Source organism: Aspergillus piperis (genome assembly GCF_003184755.1).
Source record: "Aspergillus piperis CBS 112811 unplaced genomic scaffold BO85scaffold_8, whole genome shotgun sequence".
In the NCBI taxonomy this organism is placed as follows: domain Eukaryota; kingdom Fungi; phylum Ascomycota; class Eurotiomycetes; order Eurotiales; family Aspergillaceae; genus Aspergillus; species Aspergillus piperis.
In genome coordinates, this window is record NW_020291598.1 from 1,232,222 (window position 1) to 1,249,945 (window position 17,724).

General features: G+C 51.0%; 6 protein-coding genes across 6 annotated transcripts in view; 4 read left to right on the forward strand and 2 right to left on the reverse strand.

Moving 5' to 3' along the window:
* BO85DRAFT_295891 (uncharacterized protein) overlaps window positions 1-96 on the forward strand; it is a 349-nt gene extending 253 nt beyond the window's left edge. The window contains exon 1 of the mRNA XM_025655303.1: window positions 1-96. This exon is cut by the window's left edge and continues 253 nt beyond it. Coding sequence (XP_025516043.1) covers window positions 1-48 — 48 coding nt within the window. The 3' untranslated portion in view covers window positions 49-96.
* Window positions 97-701: 605 nt separating this feature from the next.
* BO85DRAFT_420659 (alpha/beta hydrolase) lies at window positions 702-1,802 on the forward strand (the record flags this gene model as incomplete). The annotated part of the gene is made up of 1 exon (XM_025657898.1): window positions 702-1,802. The coding sequence occupies exon 1, from the start codon at window positions 927-929 to the stop codon at window positions 1,800-1,802; it is 876 nt and encodes a 291-aa protein (XP_025516044.1). The 5' UTR covers window positions 702-926.
* Window positions 1,776-3,741, reverse strand: BO85DRAFT_468704 (proteasome regulatory particle lid subunit RPN5). The gene is made up of 5 exons (XM_025662286.1): window positions 3,522-3,741; window positions 3,414-3,470; window positions 3,122-3,358; window positions 2,577-3,065; window positions 1,776-2,525 (listed from the first exon to the last, which is right to left on the reverse strand). Exons 1-5 carry the CDS (start codon window positions 3,603-3,605, stop codon window positions 1,926-1,928), a joined length of 1,467 nt encoding a protein of 488 aa, XP_025516045.1. The 5' UTR covers window positions 3,606-3,741; the 3' UTR covers window positions 1,776-1,925.
* A 660-nt stretch (window positions 3,742-4,401) lies between these two features.
* BO85DRAFT_295937 (putative siroheme synthase) lies at window positions 4,402-6,489 on the forward strand. The gene has a single exon (XM_025655304.1). The coding sequence runs from the start codon at window positions 4,758-4,760 to the stop codon at window positions 6,420-6,422; it is 1,665 nt and encodes a 554-aa protein (XP_025516046.1). The 5' UTR covers window positions 4,402-4,757; the 3' UTR covers window positions 6,423-6,489.
* A 340-nt stretch (window positions 6,490-6,829) lies between these two features.
* BO85DRAFT_420667 (adenylate-forming enzyme AfeA) lies at window positions 6,830-8,916 on the reverse strand. The gene is made up of 3 exons (XM_025657899.1): window positions 8,413-8,916; window positions 7,268-8,352; window positions 6,830-7,213 (listed from the first exon to the last, which is right to left on the reverse strand). Exons 1-3 carry the CDS (start codon window positions 8,626-8,628, stop codon window positions 6,865-6,867), a joined length of 1,650 nt encoding a protein of 549 aa, XP_025516047.1. The 5' UTR covers window positions 8,629-8,916; the 3' UTR covers window positions 6,830-6,864.
* Window positions 8,917-9,974: 1,058 nt separating this feature from the next.
* Window positions 9,975-17,618, forward strand: pyr2 (non-reducing polyketide synthase pyr2). The gene is made up of 2 exons (XM_025665095.1): window positions 9,975-16,497; window positions 16,551-17,618. The coding sequence occupies exons 1-2, from the start codon at window positions 10,046-10,048 to the stop codon at window positions 17,530-17,532; spliced, it is 7,434 nt and encodes a 2,477-aa protein (XP_025516048.1). The 5' UTR covers window positions 9,975-10,045; the 3' UTR covers window positions 17,533-17,618.
* The last annotated feature ends 106 nt before the right edge of the window (window positions 17,619-17,724 follow it).

Genomic DNA, 17,724 nt, shown 5'->3' on the forward strand with positions numbered 1-17,724 from the left:
ATCTTCCTACATCTCTGCGCAGGGGAGTTCCGGATATCTGGCACATGATCGGTCCATACTACCAAAAACTACTCTTGCCTTGTATCTTTCCTCTTGATTTTCGCGTGATGATTCTCGTTTTCGACAAACTTGTGTTCCTTGTACCTACGACGGATGTACTTCGAACAGCGGCACAATATGGGGAAAAATCATACAATGCCACCAGTCACGTCTGCACATAAGCTTCTGCCGGTTGCCGCAGGAATTCGGATATTGTGGAAGGAGGAAGAAAAAAAAAGCAGATCTCCATCGTGGAGAAGATGAATGATGGCGGCTCCGGTATTGTTGCGGAGCGGCGTGACTGGCTGCAGGAGTCTGGTTACTAGGTCTGAGAGGACAGTGCCGGCACTGTAGAGTTGTGATACCCCTCGTGCGGTAGCAATCGTATGTTTTATATTGGTCAGTATGGATTCTAGCTTGTAGTAGTAGAGACGTAGCCCCTCGTAATGTGTAGATCTGGCCCGCATCTCCGCAATGTCGAAGCTGGGGTCACCGAGTGCCCTTGCATCTAGACCAAACCACAGCCCGTATGAGTGCCACCAACTGGATTGTACGTAGAGATAGCTCCAGCGACCAGGTGATCACCTCGACATATTAGAACAATTCCTTCTATTTCAGAGTTCAAACCCGGAAAACCAGTGCCCGTCCACCCCATATCGTAGAAATAAGGATACCCCAGCCAACTAACCACCATCCACCCGGGCTTATCTTATCTCCTCACATCCTCCTCCTCCCACTAGTACTTTTTCTCTCCCCGACATCTTCCTCATACACTTAACCCAGTCTCTCTTAAAACCACAAAACCACCTTCACCTTCCCCCCCCCTCAAACCCCTCAAACAAACAAAATCCCAAACCCAGAAAGGGAAAAAAAAGAAATCAAGAAAAATGCCTCCCCTCAAACTCCTCTGCCTCCACGGCTACACACAATCCGGCCCCCTCTTCCACGCCAAATCCCGCGCCGTGATAAAACACCTCACGAAGACCCTCCTCCCAACAACCGGCTACACAATCACAACGACCTACCCAACGGGTCCCATCCACCTCCTCCCCTCCGACATCCCGGGCTACGAGCCCTCCACCACACAAGGTGGCTCCACCAGCGATGACACTCCCACCGAAGCCTACGGGTGGTTCCGACGCTCCTCGACCGCGAACCCACCGCTCTACACGGACCTGCACCTGGGTCTAGAGACGATCGCGAACGTGATCAAGACGGAGGGGCCGTTTGACGGTGTAGTGGGGTTCTCGCAGGGTGCGGCGATGGCGGCGATTGTGGCGGCGTTGTTGGAGCCCGGGAGGGAGGAGGTGATGAGTAGGTTTGCGAAGGAGGGGAGTGTGTTTGAGGAGAACGGGGAGAATGTTAAGGGATTTGAGGTGCCGAGTGCTTGGTGGGAGTGTGTGAAGAGTGTTGGGCAGAGGGAGTTGAAGTTTGCGGTGTGTTATAGTGGGTTTCGGGCGCCGGGGCCGAGGTATAGGGGGTTTTATGAGGGTGGGGTGAAGACGCCTGTGTTGCATGTGTTGGGGTCGTTGGATGCGGTTGTGGATGAGGGGAGGAGTAGGGCGTTGGTGGAGGTCACTGATGCGGTGGATGTGGAGGGGAGGGTGGTGGTGCATCCTGGGGGGCATTTTGTGCCGGCACAGAGGCCGTATTTGGATGCTGTGGTGGGGTTTGTGAGGGGGGTTCTTGGGGATGGTAATGCGGCTGGGGGGAAGAAGGAGAAGGAGGAGGTGGATGTTAATGAGATGGAGTTGCCGTTTTAGATTAGAGATAGATAGTGTAGACTATAGATCGTGTGTGTGTGTATGTATGTATGTATGACGATGTCATTATTGTCCCATTCTACTATCATCAATGTGTATATCTGCTATTCTGCTACTCAGAATCTACCGGGCCTTGCCCTTCTCTCGCGTGGGAAGGATCCGCGCCATCATCTCCTCCTTCGTGATCAGATGGTCGATCCGCTCCAGCAGCCCCAGAAGGCTCTTCATGTCGCTGCTCCATTCGTTCAGCACGTCGTCGGCATCGCGAGGCTTGGCGAAGTTGACCAGTCGGGCTGGACGGTCAATCTTGGCGTAGATCGTCTTCGAACAGACCAGCTCGCTGATGTACTTCTCGGTCTCCTCCTCCGTCAGGTCCAGCAGTTCGGTCAACCGGCCCATCTGAATACGTGTGTAGTACTTGGCCACCACCCGCACGTTATGCTCGATCACGCGCTTGCGGAGGTCCTGCCACCTCCGGTACGGCTGGTCTTCGACCGACTGGCTGGGCTGAGGCTTGAAGACATCTGTGTTGCAGAGGTGAGGGCCGAACTGCTCGCCCACCATCGGCCAGCGCATCAGCTCGTGGATGGTGAAGAGCTTCACTAGCCGGCCTTCAACCGGGACGAGGGAGAGCCGCGAGTCCTGTTGGATGCGGTGCAACAGGTCCGACTGTTCGTTATCGTAGGGAGACAAGACGACGTAGTAGACGATCCTGGCGAGGACCTGGATGATATTAGCTTGAAGGTACTCACCAATCTTCTAAGGTAAACTTACGGCGCGAAGCTGCTCCGGGTTGTTCTCCACCGACTCCGTATCCAGCACTTCCCGGTAGTGTTTGCAAACATCCAGATATTTGTAGTCGTGGTTGGCGAGGATAATCTGTTGTTCATAGTAGCGAAGCTTCAAGTCGGTCACGTCATCGTCCACCTCCATCGGTGCCTCATCCGGGCTACGCGTCTTCTCCTTCTCTTCGGCTTCCTTCTTCAGCTTCTCAATTTCCTCCGGGCTCTTCTTCGGCTTGCGGTTGAAGTATCTCTTGTTGATCTTGCGGCTGAGGATGGTGGCCTGTGTCCAGTCGCCCCGTTCTATGCAGAGCGCAACCTGCTCCAGGATGAACTCTGTCTTCTCCCGTCTGGTCATGGAACCGAATGTCTCGACTTGCAACTCGCAAAGAATATCGGCAGCAGCGTTAAGGTCGCCTTGGGTCTTCTTGATGTCGGACAGAATGCGGGTCACACGGGCTCTCTCGACTTCGACGAAGATCTATATAGACGCGCATTAGTATGATGCGGAGCTGGACGGGTGGTTATTTCACTGACCTTGCCCTCAGTCACAGTCCGCAGTGTGTGGATGACAGACAGCTTGACCTCCAAGTTCGGTGTCTCATCCAGGAATCCCATCACCGTCTGGACCATCTTCGTTACGGCCTGCTTGAGCTGGCCATGCTTCTTCGATAGCAGGAGGACCTGGTCGTTCAGCAGATTCCAGTCTCCCGAGTTCTTGCTGAGTGTGACGATGGTGATAAGAATGCGCGATGTTGTGGCAAGATCCGAAGCCTGTAGGATGGGTAAGAATCGCGTTGTCGCCGGTTAGACGAAGGAAGGGCCGTACTTGTCTTGCTTGCTTCTCCAATACAAGGAGCTTGTCAATGGCACCCTGAACATCGGTCTGTTGACGGTCAGTAAATTATATTTGCGATAGTAAAGGTAAAGCTCCAACCTTAGCAAGCTGCTCAGCCTCGGGGATCAGCTTGTCAGCATCCTTGGAGAAGTCCTTCTCCGGCTTCAACAGGGTTTCGGACATGGTGACGAGGAAGCGTCACAGCAGGGTATAAATCAAATTTGGTGGATATCAACCTGTGAAAGAGAAAAACGGATGCAAGATATGTGAGGGATTATTGGGAGAAGATGGGAGTCTGGGGGAAATGATGAAAGATGAGTGGAAGCATGGACTGGATCGGAGCTCTGACGTGCAGCTCGAGCTGGCGGCAGCTGTGTCACGTGATATACACCGCTGCAGCACTTGGACCAGATCAACATCCTTCAACAATACTATTCATATCGTAGACGTGTGCCTCCATCTCTCAATGAATCTGACCTCGCAGCGATATGACTTCTACTTCCATGGAAAATATGTCCAAAATTCTACATCCGGTTGTCTTTTATGATGAATGGGACATTCCCGGCCACCAACTAACACGATCTGGCCAATGTTTTGGTTACTAGGAGATAGACACGAAACCACCACGAACCAGTTAGCACTTATATTCTATCAGTGATGGGTTTCACCAAGTGGAATTGCTTGAACTTGCGAACCTACTGAAGTGTCAGACAATAACTCTTCTCCATGAACCTATCACAACATATGCTCGCGTCTAGAGTCATGCGCCCGAATCACACCAGTCATGGGATATAACTTTGGAGCATATGTCAACTATACTCTGTTCTGCCAGATATTACGATAAGAATACAAGATGTCGAACAGTCATCTCAGCTAATACTCATTGTTACCGAATCAGGCATCATTTACTGAATCTCCCAATCCGGGGTTGGCTTACCTAAGCCACTGCATGCGATCACGCAATATCGCCTTAACCCCATCAGGAAATGCATCTATAAATTTCCCAGAGACAGAATGACTCCAAGTCCGCTGGTTTTCTGTGGTGACTCCGTTTATTAATCGCTGAGATAGTCTTATCGACCTGCCAGACGTGCTGACTGGAGAACGTGGTTCTTATCTGCAGTCGTTGCTCATCAGTTGGCTTTTCCGCGGAGCTAAAGAACCTGGAAACTTAATCGACTCACGACTTCAATTGTGGGATGCAAGCATAAATCAACGTGGGTCCTCCAATTCAGGGTCTTGATTGCTCTTACCACCAAAACTTTTTACAACAACAACGACGTCCAAGAAAAATATTGAAGGTTAGACCGCAAAACCCGCGGTGGCAATTTAAATATGAAGGACGCATCAGATAGTGGTGTTCCGGCACCTCTACTGACAGCCGTGAACGTTGAGTCACAAGTCCATCTGATCATCGGGGCCAACCCTCTTGCAGCAGCCCGTTGTGCCAAAAGTATTGAAGCTGGCGCAAAGCCCGTTCTCATTGCCCCGGACACAGAGAGCCTGCAATACACGTTGGTCGAACGGATTGAGAACGGCTCTTTGAAGTGGCTTCGCAGAGAGTTCCAGGATGAGGATCTCACGAGCCTAGGAAGAGAGGAAGTCGACCGTGTTGTAGACATGGTCTTCGTCACGCTAGGCGGAAACAATCCATTGAGTGCACACATTTCCAAGCTCTGCCGGCGTCTGAGAATTCCAGTCAATGTGTCAGATGCTCCGGAACTCTGTACCTTCAGCTTGCTGTCTACGTATTCGGACGGCCCTCTCCACATCGGCATCACAACGTCAGGACGCGGCTGTAAGCTGGCCTCGCGACTCAGGAGGGAAATTTCCTCGGGACTCCCGTCAAATCTCGGAAATGCCATTGACAGGCTTGGTGCAGTGAGAAAGCGCCTTTGGGCGGAGGATTATGCTGCCGGACTATGTGATGCACCGCTAGAGGGTGACGAGGATGATGCGACTGGCCAACGGCACACATTCAACACATTAGTAACAGAGGACGACATCTCCGCAGCCAAGACCCGCCGCATGCGCTGGCTGTCTCAGATCTGTGAATACTGGCCCATTCGCAAACTGGCCGCCATCACAGACGAAGATATTAGCGCCATACTTGAGGCCTACTCGTCTAGCAAAGACGGGCCCAAAGATCTCAGCAACTCGGAAACCTTGTCAAAGAAGGGCAAGATTGTTCTTGCTGGCTCCGGCCCAGGACACCCGGATCTACTCACACGCGCGACATACAATGCCATCCAATCCGCCGACATCATCCTGGCCGATAAACTCGTCCCAGCACCTGTCCTAGAACTCATCCCCCGCAGGACAGCAGTCCACATCGCGCGAAAGTTCCCAGGCAACGCAGACCAGGCCCAGGAGGAATTCTTGAAGATGGGCTTGGACTCCCTACGTCGAGGAAGATACGTCCTCCGATTGAAGCAGGGTGACCCCTACCTCTACGGCCGAGGAGGTGAAGAATTCGAATTCTTCCGAGGCGAAGGCTACACACCCGTGGTCCTCCCCGGCATCACCAGTGCATTGAGCGCGCCCCTCTTCGCAGACATCCCCGCCACCCACCGAGGCGTATCCGACCAAGTCCTCGTCTGCACAGGCACAGGCCGCAAAGGCGCAGCCCCAGAACCCCCTACTTACGTCCCCACACAAACCGTCGTCTTCCTGATGGCCCTGCACCGTCTGTCCGCACTCATAGAATCCCTGACCACTGAGCCAGCAGAGTGTGCCCGTCCACGGACCCCATGGCCGAAAGACACTCCATGCGCAATCATCGAGCGAGCCTCCTGCACCGATCAACGCGTCATCCGGTCTACCCTGGAGCACGTCAGCGCTGCCTTCGAAGCCGAGGGCTCAAGACCCCCTGGTCTCTTGGTCGTCGGCGCGAGCTGCCATGTTCTACATCCCGCTCAGGGACAGAAATGGGTCGTGGAAGAGGGATTCCGTGGATTGGATGAGTTGCTTACGGAGGTTACGGCTTGTCAGACTGAATGATGCGGAGATAGAGGGCTTTATGATCGTTACGTTATGGATGATGTTCGCTTCGGGTTTGTGTTTGGATGGATTTTTGTTGCATAGATACCCATAAACCGAATAGACGAGAGAAAACATTTTTGGTCACTTGTTTCTAATTATTGTATGTGGTTTGGTTGTCTTGTTCGTAGAGCTGTTGGGTCTTTTGGGGGGATTGTTTTATGCTGGCCTGGTCTAGATGTAAATGACTAGCGTCGAGTGCATAATGCGTCGTTTGTAGTAGGTAATGAGCTAGGAAGTAGTTGCTGACATGAGAAGCATTGCGTGGTTTACGAATCTGCATAGGTAAATGAATGTGACGGAATCTACCAGGTTGAAAGACTAATAAGGGTCTCTCGAGCGTGAACGTGTGCATGGTAGCTATGTTTCAAAGACCACCACCACCATTTACCCAGCTCCTTGATCAAGTTACCACCTTGATAACACGGCGAGAAAGTATCTGGGCGATCTTCTCCCGTCGAGCATTCATCTGTGCCAACCTGTCCCGTAGGATCTTCCCGCTCGCAGTTCGAGGGATATCACTGACAAATACCACGCCTCCATCTAGAGCCTTGTAGCCTGCTAACTGGGATTTCGCAAATTGGTAGACTTCATCTGCGGTCAGATTGGCCTTGAAAGCTGATGATTTCACCACAAAGGCTCGGGGCAGTTCGGTGCTCTTGTCACTGGATTGGACTCCGAGGACGGCGGCATCGGATATTCCTGGGTGCTTGGAGAGGATGGCTTCTATTTCGGCGGGAGCTACTTGGTTCCTGAGCATCACTGTTAGAAGGGTGGTAGTAAAATATGGCTGGGGGTTTTCTTGCCCTTGTACTTTGATAATTTCCTTGACTCTGCCAAACAGGTAGTAGTATTCGTTTTGTCTGTAGGCCACGTCCCCTGTTCGAAACCATCCATCTGCGTCGACTCCGTCATCTCGTCCCTTATAGTTCGAAAATAATCCCGTGCCTCGTACGTATAGCTCACCGGGGCAGTTGTCGCTGGTTATTATCATGCCTCCGTCGTCGATGAGTCTTGCCTCGTTTATCCCGACAAGCTTTCCGATACTTCCTTTATCGACGCGCTCTCCATACCTGCATACAAATATCGGGCCCGTCTCTGTCATGCCCCAGCTTTGCGCTGCAGTAGCTTGCTTGTGTAGCAGATCTTGAAAATTTTGCAACGATTCCGTGTCGATGGGCGCGCCTGAGACGCCTACCATACGCAGAGATGAAAGGAGCTCCGCCACAGGCCGAGAGGACTGAAGTGAGAGGTGAACTATTGCTGGCACAATAAATACGTCTGTTATTCTGTTGCTGTGAACAGCGTCGAGGAAGTGATTCAGTTCGAACTTTTGCAGGAAGTATGCGGGCTCTCCTTGACGGATGGGAAATGCGTGCCAGAGTGCCCCGAAGCGATGGTATACTGGAACAACGACCAGTCTTCTGACAGCGTATGGAACCTCATAGTGCTTGTTAAGATGCTGGGAGACAACAGCCTGGTGCGAGATAATGGCGGCTTTGGGAAGCCCACTGGTGCCGCTGGTGCAATACATAGCGGCTGGAGTGGTTTTGGCCAGGGCTTCGTCATCGAACTTGATCCAATCCTCTTCACCGCAGGCGAGAAGGTCGTATAATGTGATGGTTCCAGCATTTTGGCGACGATAACTGATGTTTGACTCTAGAAAGCTAGCGATAGTCAATTCTTCAAACAGGCAGATTTGCTCCGGACCGAGGCCTTTGCTGGTTGCAACACTCAAGACAGCATGAAGCGTCTGGTTTGTCGTAATGATTAACCTTGGCCTCCCCAGCTCAAGAACATTGGCTAGTTCATGAGGTGGGCTGTCGGGGCTGGCACCCATGTAAACCCCTCCGGCTCCTATTATGCCGAAGAAGAGAGCTGAGTGAACATACTAAAGACTGTTTATTAGATCCAGTTTGGGAACTAGGCGTTGCCTGTGGGTTTAACCTACGCTATTGCCCAGATGAACCAGCACACACTCTCCTTGCTTAATATACCGCCTGAGGCCTGCGATCAAAGCCCGCACTAATCGACGTAACTGATTGGCATTTAGACTGCGCGATGGATTTCTTGCATCAATATAGAGTGGCTGGCTCTCGTCATAGTCAACCGAGTGATCAAAAGCAAAGGACAACACGTCCTTGTGCACAGTTGGAAAGTTCATCATAATGGAAGCAAAGACAGGCTCAGGAGTAACAGAATGGCAATTAGCAGGTATGTCTGAGGTAAGATCGTTTTGTCTCGTTTTCGGGATGGCGCCTGAATCACGAGCACGAAGCCCGTATTCAGCTACTTCGGCACAAATTGCATCAGTCTGAAAGGAAACATGCAAGATGGGGTCAGTTCCGGCTGACAAATTGGATCATGCATCATGCTGCAGTAGTTTGCCCATACTACCTCACCAGGAAGTGTGCTGTAGGCATGATCAAATCACCAGACTAGGCGGACTTAAACGCCTGTCAGAATGTAGCTACCCAGATGGGGGTTGAATTTTCCAGGTCCTATAATTGGGTACAGCGAAATCGGAAGAGGGTTAAGTTTGCTCCATATGATTAGTCGCATGGTAAGCGCTTGGAATAATTTGCCTTGTTTGTTGTGACGGTGATCTAATCTGAATCCGATGTAGATGGGTGATGCAGCTAGCTTATCTAGCGGCGGAGGGACCCCGAATTCTGACGAGATCCATAAGCGAGGCACCTTCCCTGTGCCCATGAGATAAGTTACTTTTCCCAAAACACACGGAAATCTCTGCCGGTTGGTGATAGGAAGTAACCTTAGTATTGACAACAGAGTCCTCTTCGCATTATGGACGTGCATGCTTGATGTGACGGAAATATCCATGCTGTGAAAGGGTCCGAGACATGCATATGTCGGGGTAGTTCTAGGCGGCGCCGATGACGGCGATGAACCAACCGAAGGACAGAAGAGGTACCAAGCCTAGACTGGTCTTACCTCCGACTGGCCGCGATTCTGCAACTGCAGCACGAGCATCGATCCGTCCAATAGAAATCCCAAGCCACATCCAGTGAATGCCTTTGTCTCGAGCCGGCCGGGAGGAAGTGCTGATTGCAGCACCCTGCCCTTGTTCGCTTCATCACGCTGAATGGCTTGGATATATGACACCCTGCAGGTGGTCCACTGGTGCAACGCCAGTTTTCCAAGGCCTATCGACTAAGAGATGATAGTCGAGGAGGAGCCCTGCATGCCGAGTGACAGGTCCAGATTTGCATCCCTTGACCCCACCTGCACTATCCCAACAAGAACGTCACTTAGTTAGGAGGCGTCTGCCCTGTCTGCATGGGGAAGTGTACCAACAACTGCCCCATTCTGACATTAGCGCTGTTACTTCTCCAAAATGCACTTGCCTAGAAGTAAGACGACCTAAGCCACGGAGCTAAACCAAGGCTAATTGGTCACAAGCGGGCCACGAGAAACCAAATGACTGGGAGAAAGTAGAAGTGTATAAGAAGGAAAGGAAACCTGCAGTCCGCCTCGGTCATCTGACCCGGTGGTCTTTCCTTTCTGGACCGCCAGCAATCGATTGATTATTCCCTTCTCACTAAGTATTTCCCTCACTCGGCTTCATGTCGGTCCCTGAACCCATCGCAATTATCGGGACAGGTTGCAGATTCCCAGGCTCAGCATCCTCCCCGACTAGGCTCTGGGACCTTCTGCTCCATCCACGCAATGTAGCTTCTAAGGCACCCAAGGACCGGTTCAATCATGATGCCTTTTACCATCCTGATAAACATCATGGCACAGGAAATTCCCCTGAATCCTATTTTCTTACTGAGGACCCCCGCGCATTCGACGCGCCCTTTTTCAATGTCTCCCCTGTTGAAGCAGAGTCGATGGACCCTCAGCAACGTTTACTATTGGAGGTCGTCTACGAGTCATTGGAGACAGCAGGCTTAACACTAGAAGCCCTTCGAGGTTCTGACACAGGAGTCTTTTGTGGCCTTATGAGTACGGACTATGCAAATCTGATCAGCCGTGACTGGGATGAGGTTCCCATGTATACCCCATCCGGAACGGCAGCCTCGATGCTTTCCAATCGCATTTCCTACTTTTTTGACTGGCATGGGCCATCAATAACGATAGACACCGCATGCTCTTCAAGCTTGGTAGCCCTCCACCAAGGAGTAAGTGCTCTGCGAAACCAGGACTGTCACATAGCCCTGGTGGCGGCTAGCAACCTAATCTTTAGCCCCCGTGAGTATATTGCAGCATCCCAGATGCACTTACTCTCCCCTTCCGGACGGTGTCGGATGTGGGATGAAAGCGCGGATGGTTATGCACGGGGTGAGGGTATTGCTTCCGTGGTCTTGAAACGCCTCAGCGACGCTATTGCGGACGGGGATCCCATCGAATGCATCGTCCGCGCCACAGGAATCAACGCCGATGGACGCAGTATGGGAATTACAATGCCATCTAGCATTGCCCAATTACAGCTTATACGCTCAACGTATGCCAGCGTCGGGCTAAATCCCGCAGACCATCCCGAAGACCGGTGCCAATTTTTTGAAGCCCATGGCACAGGCACGCAGGCTGGAGATCCTCAAGAGGCCACTGCCATATATAATGCATTCTATGAGGACTCAGCATTACCTGAAGAGTCAATCAAAGAACCCTTGTACGTGGGCTCAATAAAGACCCTCATTGGCCATACAGAAGGTGTAGCAGGGCTAGCAGGAGTTATAAAGGCCTCTCTATGCGTCCAGAAGGGCATTATACCTCCGAACATGCTATTGAAGCGTATAAATCCAGTTATTGCACCTCTGACTTCTCGACTTCGCATACCAACTGAGCCATTGTTGTGGCCCAGCCTTGCCCCAGGTGTTCCTCGCCGGGTTTCGGTTAACTCATTTGGCTTCGGTGGAAGTAATGCACATGCGATCATTGAAAGCTATACTCCTCCAACGAAGCTGAAGCTAGAGCATTGCTTGTGCCCACGACTACTTCCATTTACTTTCTCTGCATGCACAGCGAAAACCCTGATAGATGTTCTAAAATGCTATGACCGATTTCTTCAAGAGCACCCCGACATAGACTTGGTAACCCTAGCCGAGTCTCTCCTGAACCGACGATCAGCATTCAGTCACCGTGTTTTCATTACAGCAGCCTCAGTTGAAGGCCTTCGGATTGAGATTCAAATAGAGCTTGAAAAGCGAATGTCAGCAGAACTTCCAAGCATTATGTCCCGGCCCAGCCATGTACCAAAACGAGTACTGGGTATCTTTACTGGACAAGGCGCGCAGTATCCGCAAATGTGTTGGGACTTGATTTCAGCCAGTCCACAAGCCATGATCTGGATGACAGAACTGCAAGATTCGTTGAACAGTCTTCCATTGGAGTACCGTCCGGACTTTTCATTGGTTCAGGAGCTCTCAGCTCCCGAGTCATCTTCAAGAATCCACGAAGCAGTTGTGTCACAGCCTCTGCGCACAGCTGTACAAATAATACAAGTAAACTTTTTACGGGCTCTGGGGGTTCATTTTTCCACTGTCGTGGGGCACTCGTCGGGTGAGATTGCAGCGGCTTATGCTGCAGACGCTATTAGCGCAGCAGATGCTATCAGAGTTGCATACCTGCGAGGTTTCGTAGCTGAACAGGCCGTCGCAAATGGCCAGCCTGGAGCTATGCTGGTCAGTGGTATTCCCTGGGAAGACGCGCAGGCACTTTGTTCTGAAGGTGGCTTCAGTGAGACAGTCAGAGTGGCTGCAAGTAACTCTCCGGTAAGTGTCACGTTTTCTGGGGATACACAAGCGATACAGGAACTTGCATGGATGTTAGAAAGCCTAGATCTCGCGGTGCATCGCCTGAATGTGGACATCGCCTATCATTCGCACCATATGATACCATGCGCTGCACCGTATCTGCGCGCTCTCGAGGCCTGTGAAATTCGGGCAAATCCTACGACAACGACATGGTTTTCTAGCGTACACAAGGAAACGAGGCTAGACACTGAAGACATCACTCCTCAATACTGGTGCCAGAACATGCTTCGCCCCGTGCTTTTCTCTCAGGCAGTAGCGGCCGCTTTTGCAGACAATCCCAAATTTGATTTATTGATTGAGGTTGGACCACGTCCCACACTCAGAGGACCAGTCCTGCAAACAATAACTGAGATGGCAGATGTAGAGCCAGAGACAACCTACCTTGGTTTGGCTGAGCGTGATGCCAACAGTACGGAGGTATTTGCTCGGGCTATTGGCTCACTCTGGACACATCTGGGAACAAATATAGACATCCAACGTTATCTGTCACTGTTCGATAATTCATATGGAAGCCGTTTCGTGAAATGCTTACCCACATATCCCTTCGACAAAACACGAGCTTATTGGACGCTGTCTCGCCATACTAAAGCGCGCCTATACCACTCTGATCTCCCACACCCTCTTTTGGGGACTCTCAGCCCTGAAACAGGCGAAGACGAATGGCGCTGGCGCAACTACTTAAGCCGGACAGAACTCGGATGGCTTATTGACCATCGGGTTCAATCTCAGACTGTGTTCCCTGCAGCCGGATACATATCAATGGCATTGGAAGCAGCTGCAAAAGCCGCACGTGGCCAACCTCTGCGGTTGGTGGAATTCGATGATGTGCGCATCCACTGTGCTGTTCCTATTCCTGACGATCCACAGGGTGTGGAGATAATCTCGAAATTAGGCATTATGAAATCAGAAAGCGATGTCATCATTGCAGCCTTCCAATGCTACGCTAGTATTGCTGGGAAACTAAAGACATGCGCCTCCGGAGAACTGACTGTGTCATTTGGGGAACAAGATGCTATGTCTTTGCCCCCTAGATCGTCTATACCAGATGTTTCTCACTCAATGGACATAACTGAATTCTACGCATCTCTGAAAAGTCTTGGTCTCGGTTACAACGGTCCCTTCCAAGGGCTGAAGGCTCTTACGAGACAAGCGAGTGGGTGGACAGGCATAGTTTCAGGGACCGAGCTGGGCTCGTCTTTGCTGCTACATCCAGCCATCATTGACTCCAGCTTGCAGGCCTTGTTAGCGGCGAGGAACATCGATGAAGTCCACACACTACATGTTCCTGTGTCCATCGAGCACATCGCAATTAACCCGCAGTTGTGCAAGCCCAGCTCAGTGGAGGTCATGACCGAGCTTGCTGTCGAAGCCTTCCTTGATAGTGACAGCCCAGATGGCATGACAGGGGATATCAACGTATTTGACCCTGACGGCCACGGGGTCTACCAAATCGAGGGCTTCCATGTGGCTCCGATTTCAACTCCCGAGGATCGTGGCATCTTTTCCAAGATTGTCTGGGGCCCGTTGCTGCCACAAGCTGTTTCAAAAAGCGTATACCAGGATTGTCAAAACACAGAAGAGATTCAGTGGGCGGAACGCTGCGCTCTTTTGTATATTAGAGATGCACGGAGGCAGCTTTCCGCAGAGGAATGCAAAAGCCTTGACCAACACCGGTCTAGAGTCTTGGAGTGGATGGATCAGGTTCTCTGTACAACACACGACGGCTCCCATCCGATATGTCGTCCAGATTGGCTAGACGGCGCCCTGGAAGATGCTCTCGACAAAGCTACGAATACGGCACGCATAGGTAGCGATCCCTGGGATCAGCTTCGGATAGCAGGTGATAATATTTTGGACTTCCTTAGAGGAACAAGCAAAGTGATCGACCTTCCTTGTCAGAATGGCCAGTTGGATGGGGTTTATAAGGATCTGTTTGAAAACGAGCGCAGCCGTTCGCAGCTTGCAGTGCTCGTTAGCCAGATCGCTTTCCGCTACCCTCATATGAAAATACTCGAGCTTAATGGAGAAAGGGGTCTGGCCACGGAATCGATTCTGAGGGAAATAAAACGTTCATATCAATCTTATACCTTCACAAATAATTCTCCAACATCCTTTGCGGAGGTACAAGAAAGACTTGCTCAACACAAAGATCGGATTTCTTACCAGGTGCTTAATATTTTGTCAGATCCCGTACAGCAAGACTTCAGGGAGCACTCATATGACCTTATTGTCGCAGCTGATATGATTTGGTGTGCTGAAAGCCTGGTGCAGACCTTGGAAAACATTCGACGCCTGCTCAAGCCCGGTGGATATTTGGTCGTTCGTACCGGCACCAACACGAATATCAATCGCCTCGGGCTGATAGTCAGCTCTCTCAAAAGATGGTGGTCCGACGAGAACGGCAACCCTCAGAGCCCGGTGGTTAGCCTCCAAAAATGGGATCTGCTGCTCAAGACGACTGGTTTTGGAGGACTCGAAGCGGTGTCGTCGGCTGATCGCTTTGGATATGAATCGACCTTTGTCACGCAGGCAATCGATGATCGTATCCAACTGCTCCGCGAACCCTGGGATTTCAAAGTTACACTATCAGATAGTCTACTCCTCATCGGTGGAGCGACGGGAGCAACATCGGATATGATATCGGCTTTAGAAGCCTTACTCAGACCGTGCTTCCGTCAATTAGTTCTTGTACAAAGGCTCGATGTACTAGAATTGGATGACATATATGGCTGGTGTGTATTGAATCTGACCGATTTAGACTCGCCTTGCTACGAGAATATCACAGCCCAGTGTCTCGCCAGCCTCAAGATGGTTATGAACAGCGCCAGCAGACTTCTTTGGGTGACGAGTGGCCCAGAAAGCAAGCAGCCCTACTTGAGCATGAGTAAGGCTACTGTTCACTGCCTCACCTATGAGAATCCCCAGTCCATCTTTCAGTACCTCAATATACCTAACAGTCAAGAGGTCACCGCACCTACTCTTGCCAATATTTTCATGCAGTTGGTCCACACATATGAGGACAATAATGATGGCCTGGATGTCTGCCTGCATAGTACAGAATTTGAGCTACGGCTTGTAAATGGGGTGCTGAATATTCCGCGAATCCAGTTTGACGACACCAAGAATCAACGGTATTTTGCAAGCCATCGCACAGTCAATGGCTTAGTTGACCTGCAAGATTCCACTGTACAGATTGTTGCCCCGTCAACTATACGCAGTGAGTTCATACTGCGCGAAAGCCTGCAATCCAGGCAAGAAGGAGGTGATCGCAATGCTGCAACCCATCGTCGACTTGTTGTACGTTTTTCGACAATAACTGCCTATAAGGTGGAAGGCGCTGGCTTTCTGCATTTAGTCATCGGTCGAGATGAAAATGATAATACACGTTGGCTGGCACTATCAGAGCAACATGCATCAGCTATTGTGGCGCCACTCAGGTGGTGCTGGCGGCTCCCAGACAGCGTTCCTGAGGGCCTAGAAGCTACTGTCTTGATGCGAACAGCTGCTGCCCTGTTGGCCACTTATGTCGTCGACAAAGCGCCCCCCGACACAATGGTCATGATCTATAAGGCCGAAACTTTATGCACGGTTGTGTGTGATGCTGTCTCAGCCTTTGCTCTTGCACGAAATGTTCGGGTATTGTTCGTGACCAATGTCCAAGCCGCAGTGCCAACGACTGGTGTGCTGTATATTCACGAGAGAAGCTCTTCTCGTACTTTATCTCGCCTTTTGCCGAAAGACATTTCTGTCATTGTCCGCTGTACTCAAAGTGCGAGCAGCGCTTACGATCGAATCATATCTCTCCTGCCCGAGGATGTTGTGAAAGTTGATATCTCTAATTTGGGCAGAACGTCGTCAAAATTATTGCGGCCTGCTAGTCCGATCACCGTTGGGCAAACATTCTTCGCAGCCTGTGAGTTTGCGCTACAAACGGCTACCTTGCAGGAAAAATTTCAGCTTGTCCCTGTTCAGAACTTGCAGGGTGTTTCCCAGGGAATGGATCAGTTGGAGATCGTAGACTGGACCCAGCCAGGCCAAGTCCGTATTCAAATTCAAACAGCAAGCTCCATGGTCTCACTATCCCCACAAAAGACATACTTGCTTGTCGGGATGACTGGTGACCTTGGAAGATCCGTCTGTCAGTGGATGGTCAGTAAAGGAGCCCGAACTGTGGTCCTTGGCAGTCGTTCCCCAAATATTGATGCGCAGTGGATTTTGGAGATGGAACGACTGGGCGCTCAAGTTTTTCCAATGGCAATGTAAGTGTCTATCCTGACAGTATGTCGAGGCAAATATTGATAAACTGTACCAGTGATGTCACCAACCGAGAATCTGTGTGTCGTGCCTATGCTTTTATACGTGAATCACTACCTCCGATTGGGGGAGTAGCCAACGGAGCGATGGTGCTCAAGGACTGTCTCTTTGCTCAAACGACGCTAGAGGATATACAGAGCGTCATGGCCCCAAAAGTTCAAGGCAGTATTATCCTGAGCGAGGTGTTCGGTAACCTGGACCTAGAGTTCTTTATTCTCTTTGGATCAGCTGCTGGACCGCTGGGCAATGTTGGCCAGACAGCCTATTCAGCCGCCACTGAATTCATGTCAGCGCTCATCAATCAGCGGCACGAGAAAGGTCTAATCGGCAGTATTATTCATCCAGGACTGATCAAAGGGGTAGGATACTTCGCAAGAGCAGATAGTGCAGTTCAAAACTTGATTGAGCGGAACACTGGAGCTTCCAACTTCACTGAACGAGACCTGCATGAGCTCTTCGCAGAGGGTATTCTTGCAGGACATCCAAATTTCGGCAGCAACCCTGAAGTAATTGCTGGCTACCAGGTAATAAACGCTGCAGAGAACCCGAACGCGTTATGGTTGCGGAATCCGAAGGCGTGGAATCTCATTACCCATGCGGCTAACCCGACCACATCTGCATCCGGTACTAACGCCAATGTTTCGGCGGGGATGCAAATCAAGCTGGCAAAGAGCACTGCTGAAGCCAGGGAGATAATAACCGAGGGGTTTATCAAGGAAGTGCGCTCCAGGCTGCAACTATCCGCCGAAGAACCGCTCACTGGAGCATCCGCATTGACCGAGATGGGGGTAGACTCTCTGGTGGCTATTGAGCTGCGGCATTGGTTCGTTAGGGAGCTGTCTGTTGACATTCCTGTGCTGCAGATTATTGGGGGTTCTTCTATCCAAGAGCTGGCTGGAGTCGCTGCATCAAAGCTTTCAAAGGAATCCATGCCGGATGCTCAGACGGAAGTAGTTCCAACGAGCGGTACTGATGCTTGACACCTGTGTGATACTCGCTGCGCAGTCCACCGCAAATGGTCACTCTATTTGTATCTCTCAGCAGTTTACAAGTAGATGGAATTTATCTGTATGTAGTAGTCGCTTTAGCTATAGGGGTAATTCAACAACAAACATGTCTCAGGTTTGTATAGAAACTGATGTCATCCAAGGGTCACCATGCACTAGACCGAA

Excerpts from the sequence above, each read along its gene's own strand:
- pyr2 (XM_025665095.1), top strand. The coding sequence starts at position 10,046 with ATGTCGGTCCCTGAACCCATCGCAATTATCGGGACAGGTTGCAGATTC. Across the intron at positions 16,498-16,550 it reads CAAGTTTTTCCAATGGCAAT|TGATGTCACCAACCGAGAAT; the intron begins GTAAGTGTCTAT and ends AAACTGTACCAG.
- BO85DRAFT_468704 (XM_025662286.1), bottom strand. The coding sequence starts at position 3,605 with ATGTCCGAAACCCTGTTGAAGCCGGAGAAGGACTTCTCCAAGGATGCT. Across the intron at positions 3,471-3,521 it reads AGGCTGAGCAGCTTGCTAAG|ACCGATGTTCAGGGTGCCAT; the intron begins GTTGGAGCTTTA and ends GACCGTCAACAG. Across the intron at positions 3,066-3,121 it reads GGACTGTGACTGAGGGCAAG|ATCTTCGTCGAAGTCGAGAG; the intron begins GTCAGTGAAATA and ends GCGTCTATATAG.
- BO85DRAFT_295937 (XM_025655304.1), top strand. The coding sequence starts at position 4,758 with ATGAAGGACGCATCAGATAGTGGTGTTCCGGCACCTCTACTGACAGCC.
- BO85DRAFT_420667 (XM_025657899.1), bottom strand. The coding sequence starts at position 8,628 with ATGATGAACTTTCCAACTGTGCACAAGGACGTGTTGTCCTTTGCTTTT. Across the intron at positions 8,353-8,412 it reads TGGTTCATCTGGGCAATAGC|TATGTTCACTCAGCTCTCTT; the intron begins GTAGGTTAAACC and ends AACAGTCTTTAG. Across the intron at positions 7,214-7,267 it reads GAAATTATCAAAGTACAAGG|GAACCAAGTAGCTCCCGCCG; the intron begins GCAAGAAAACCC and ends AGTGATGCTCAG.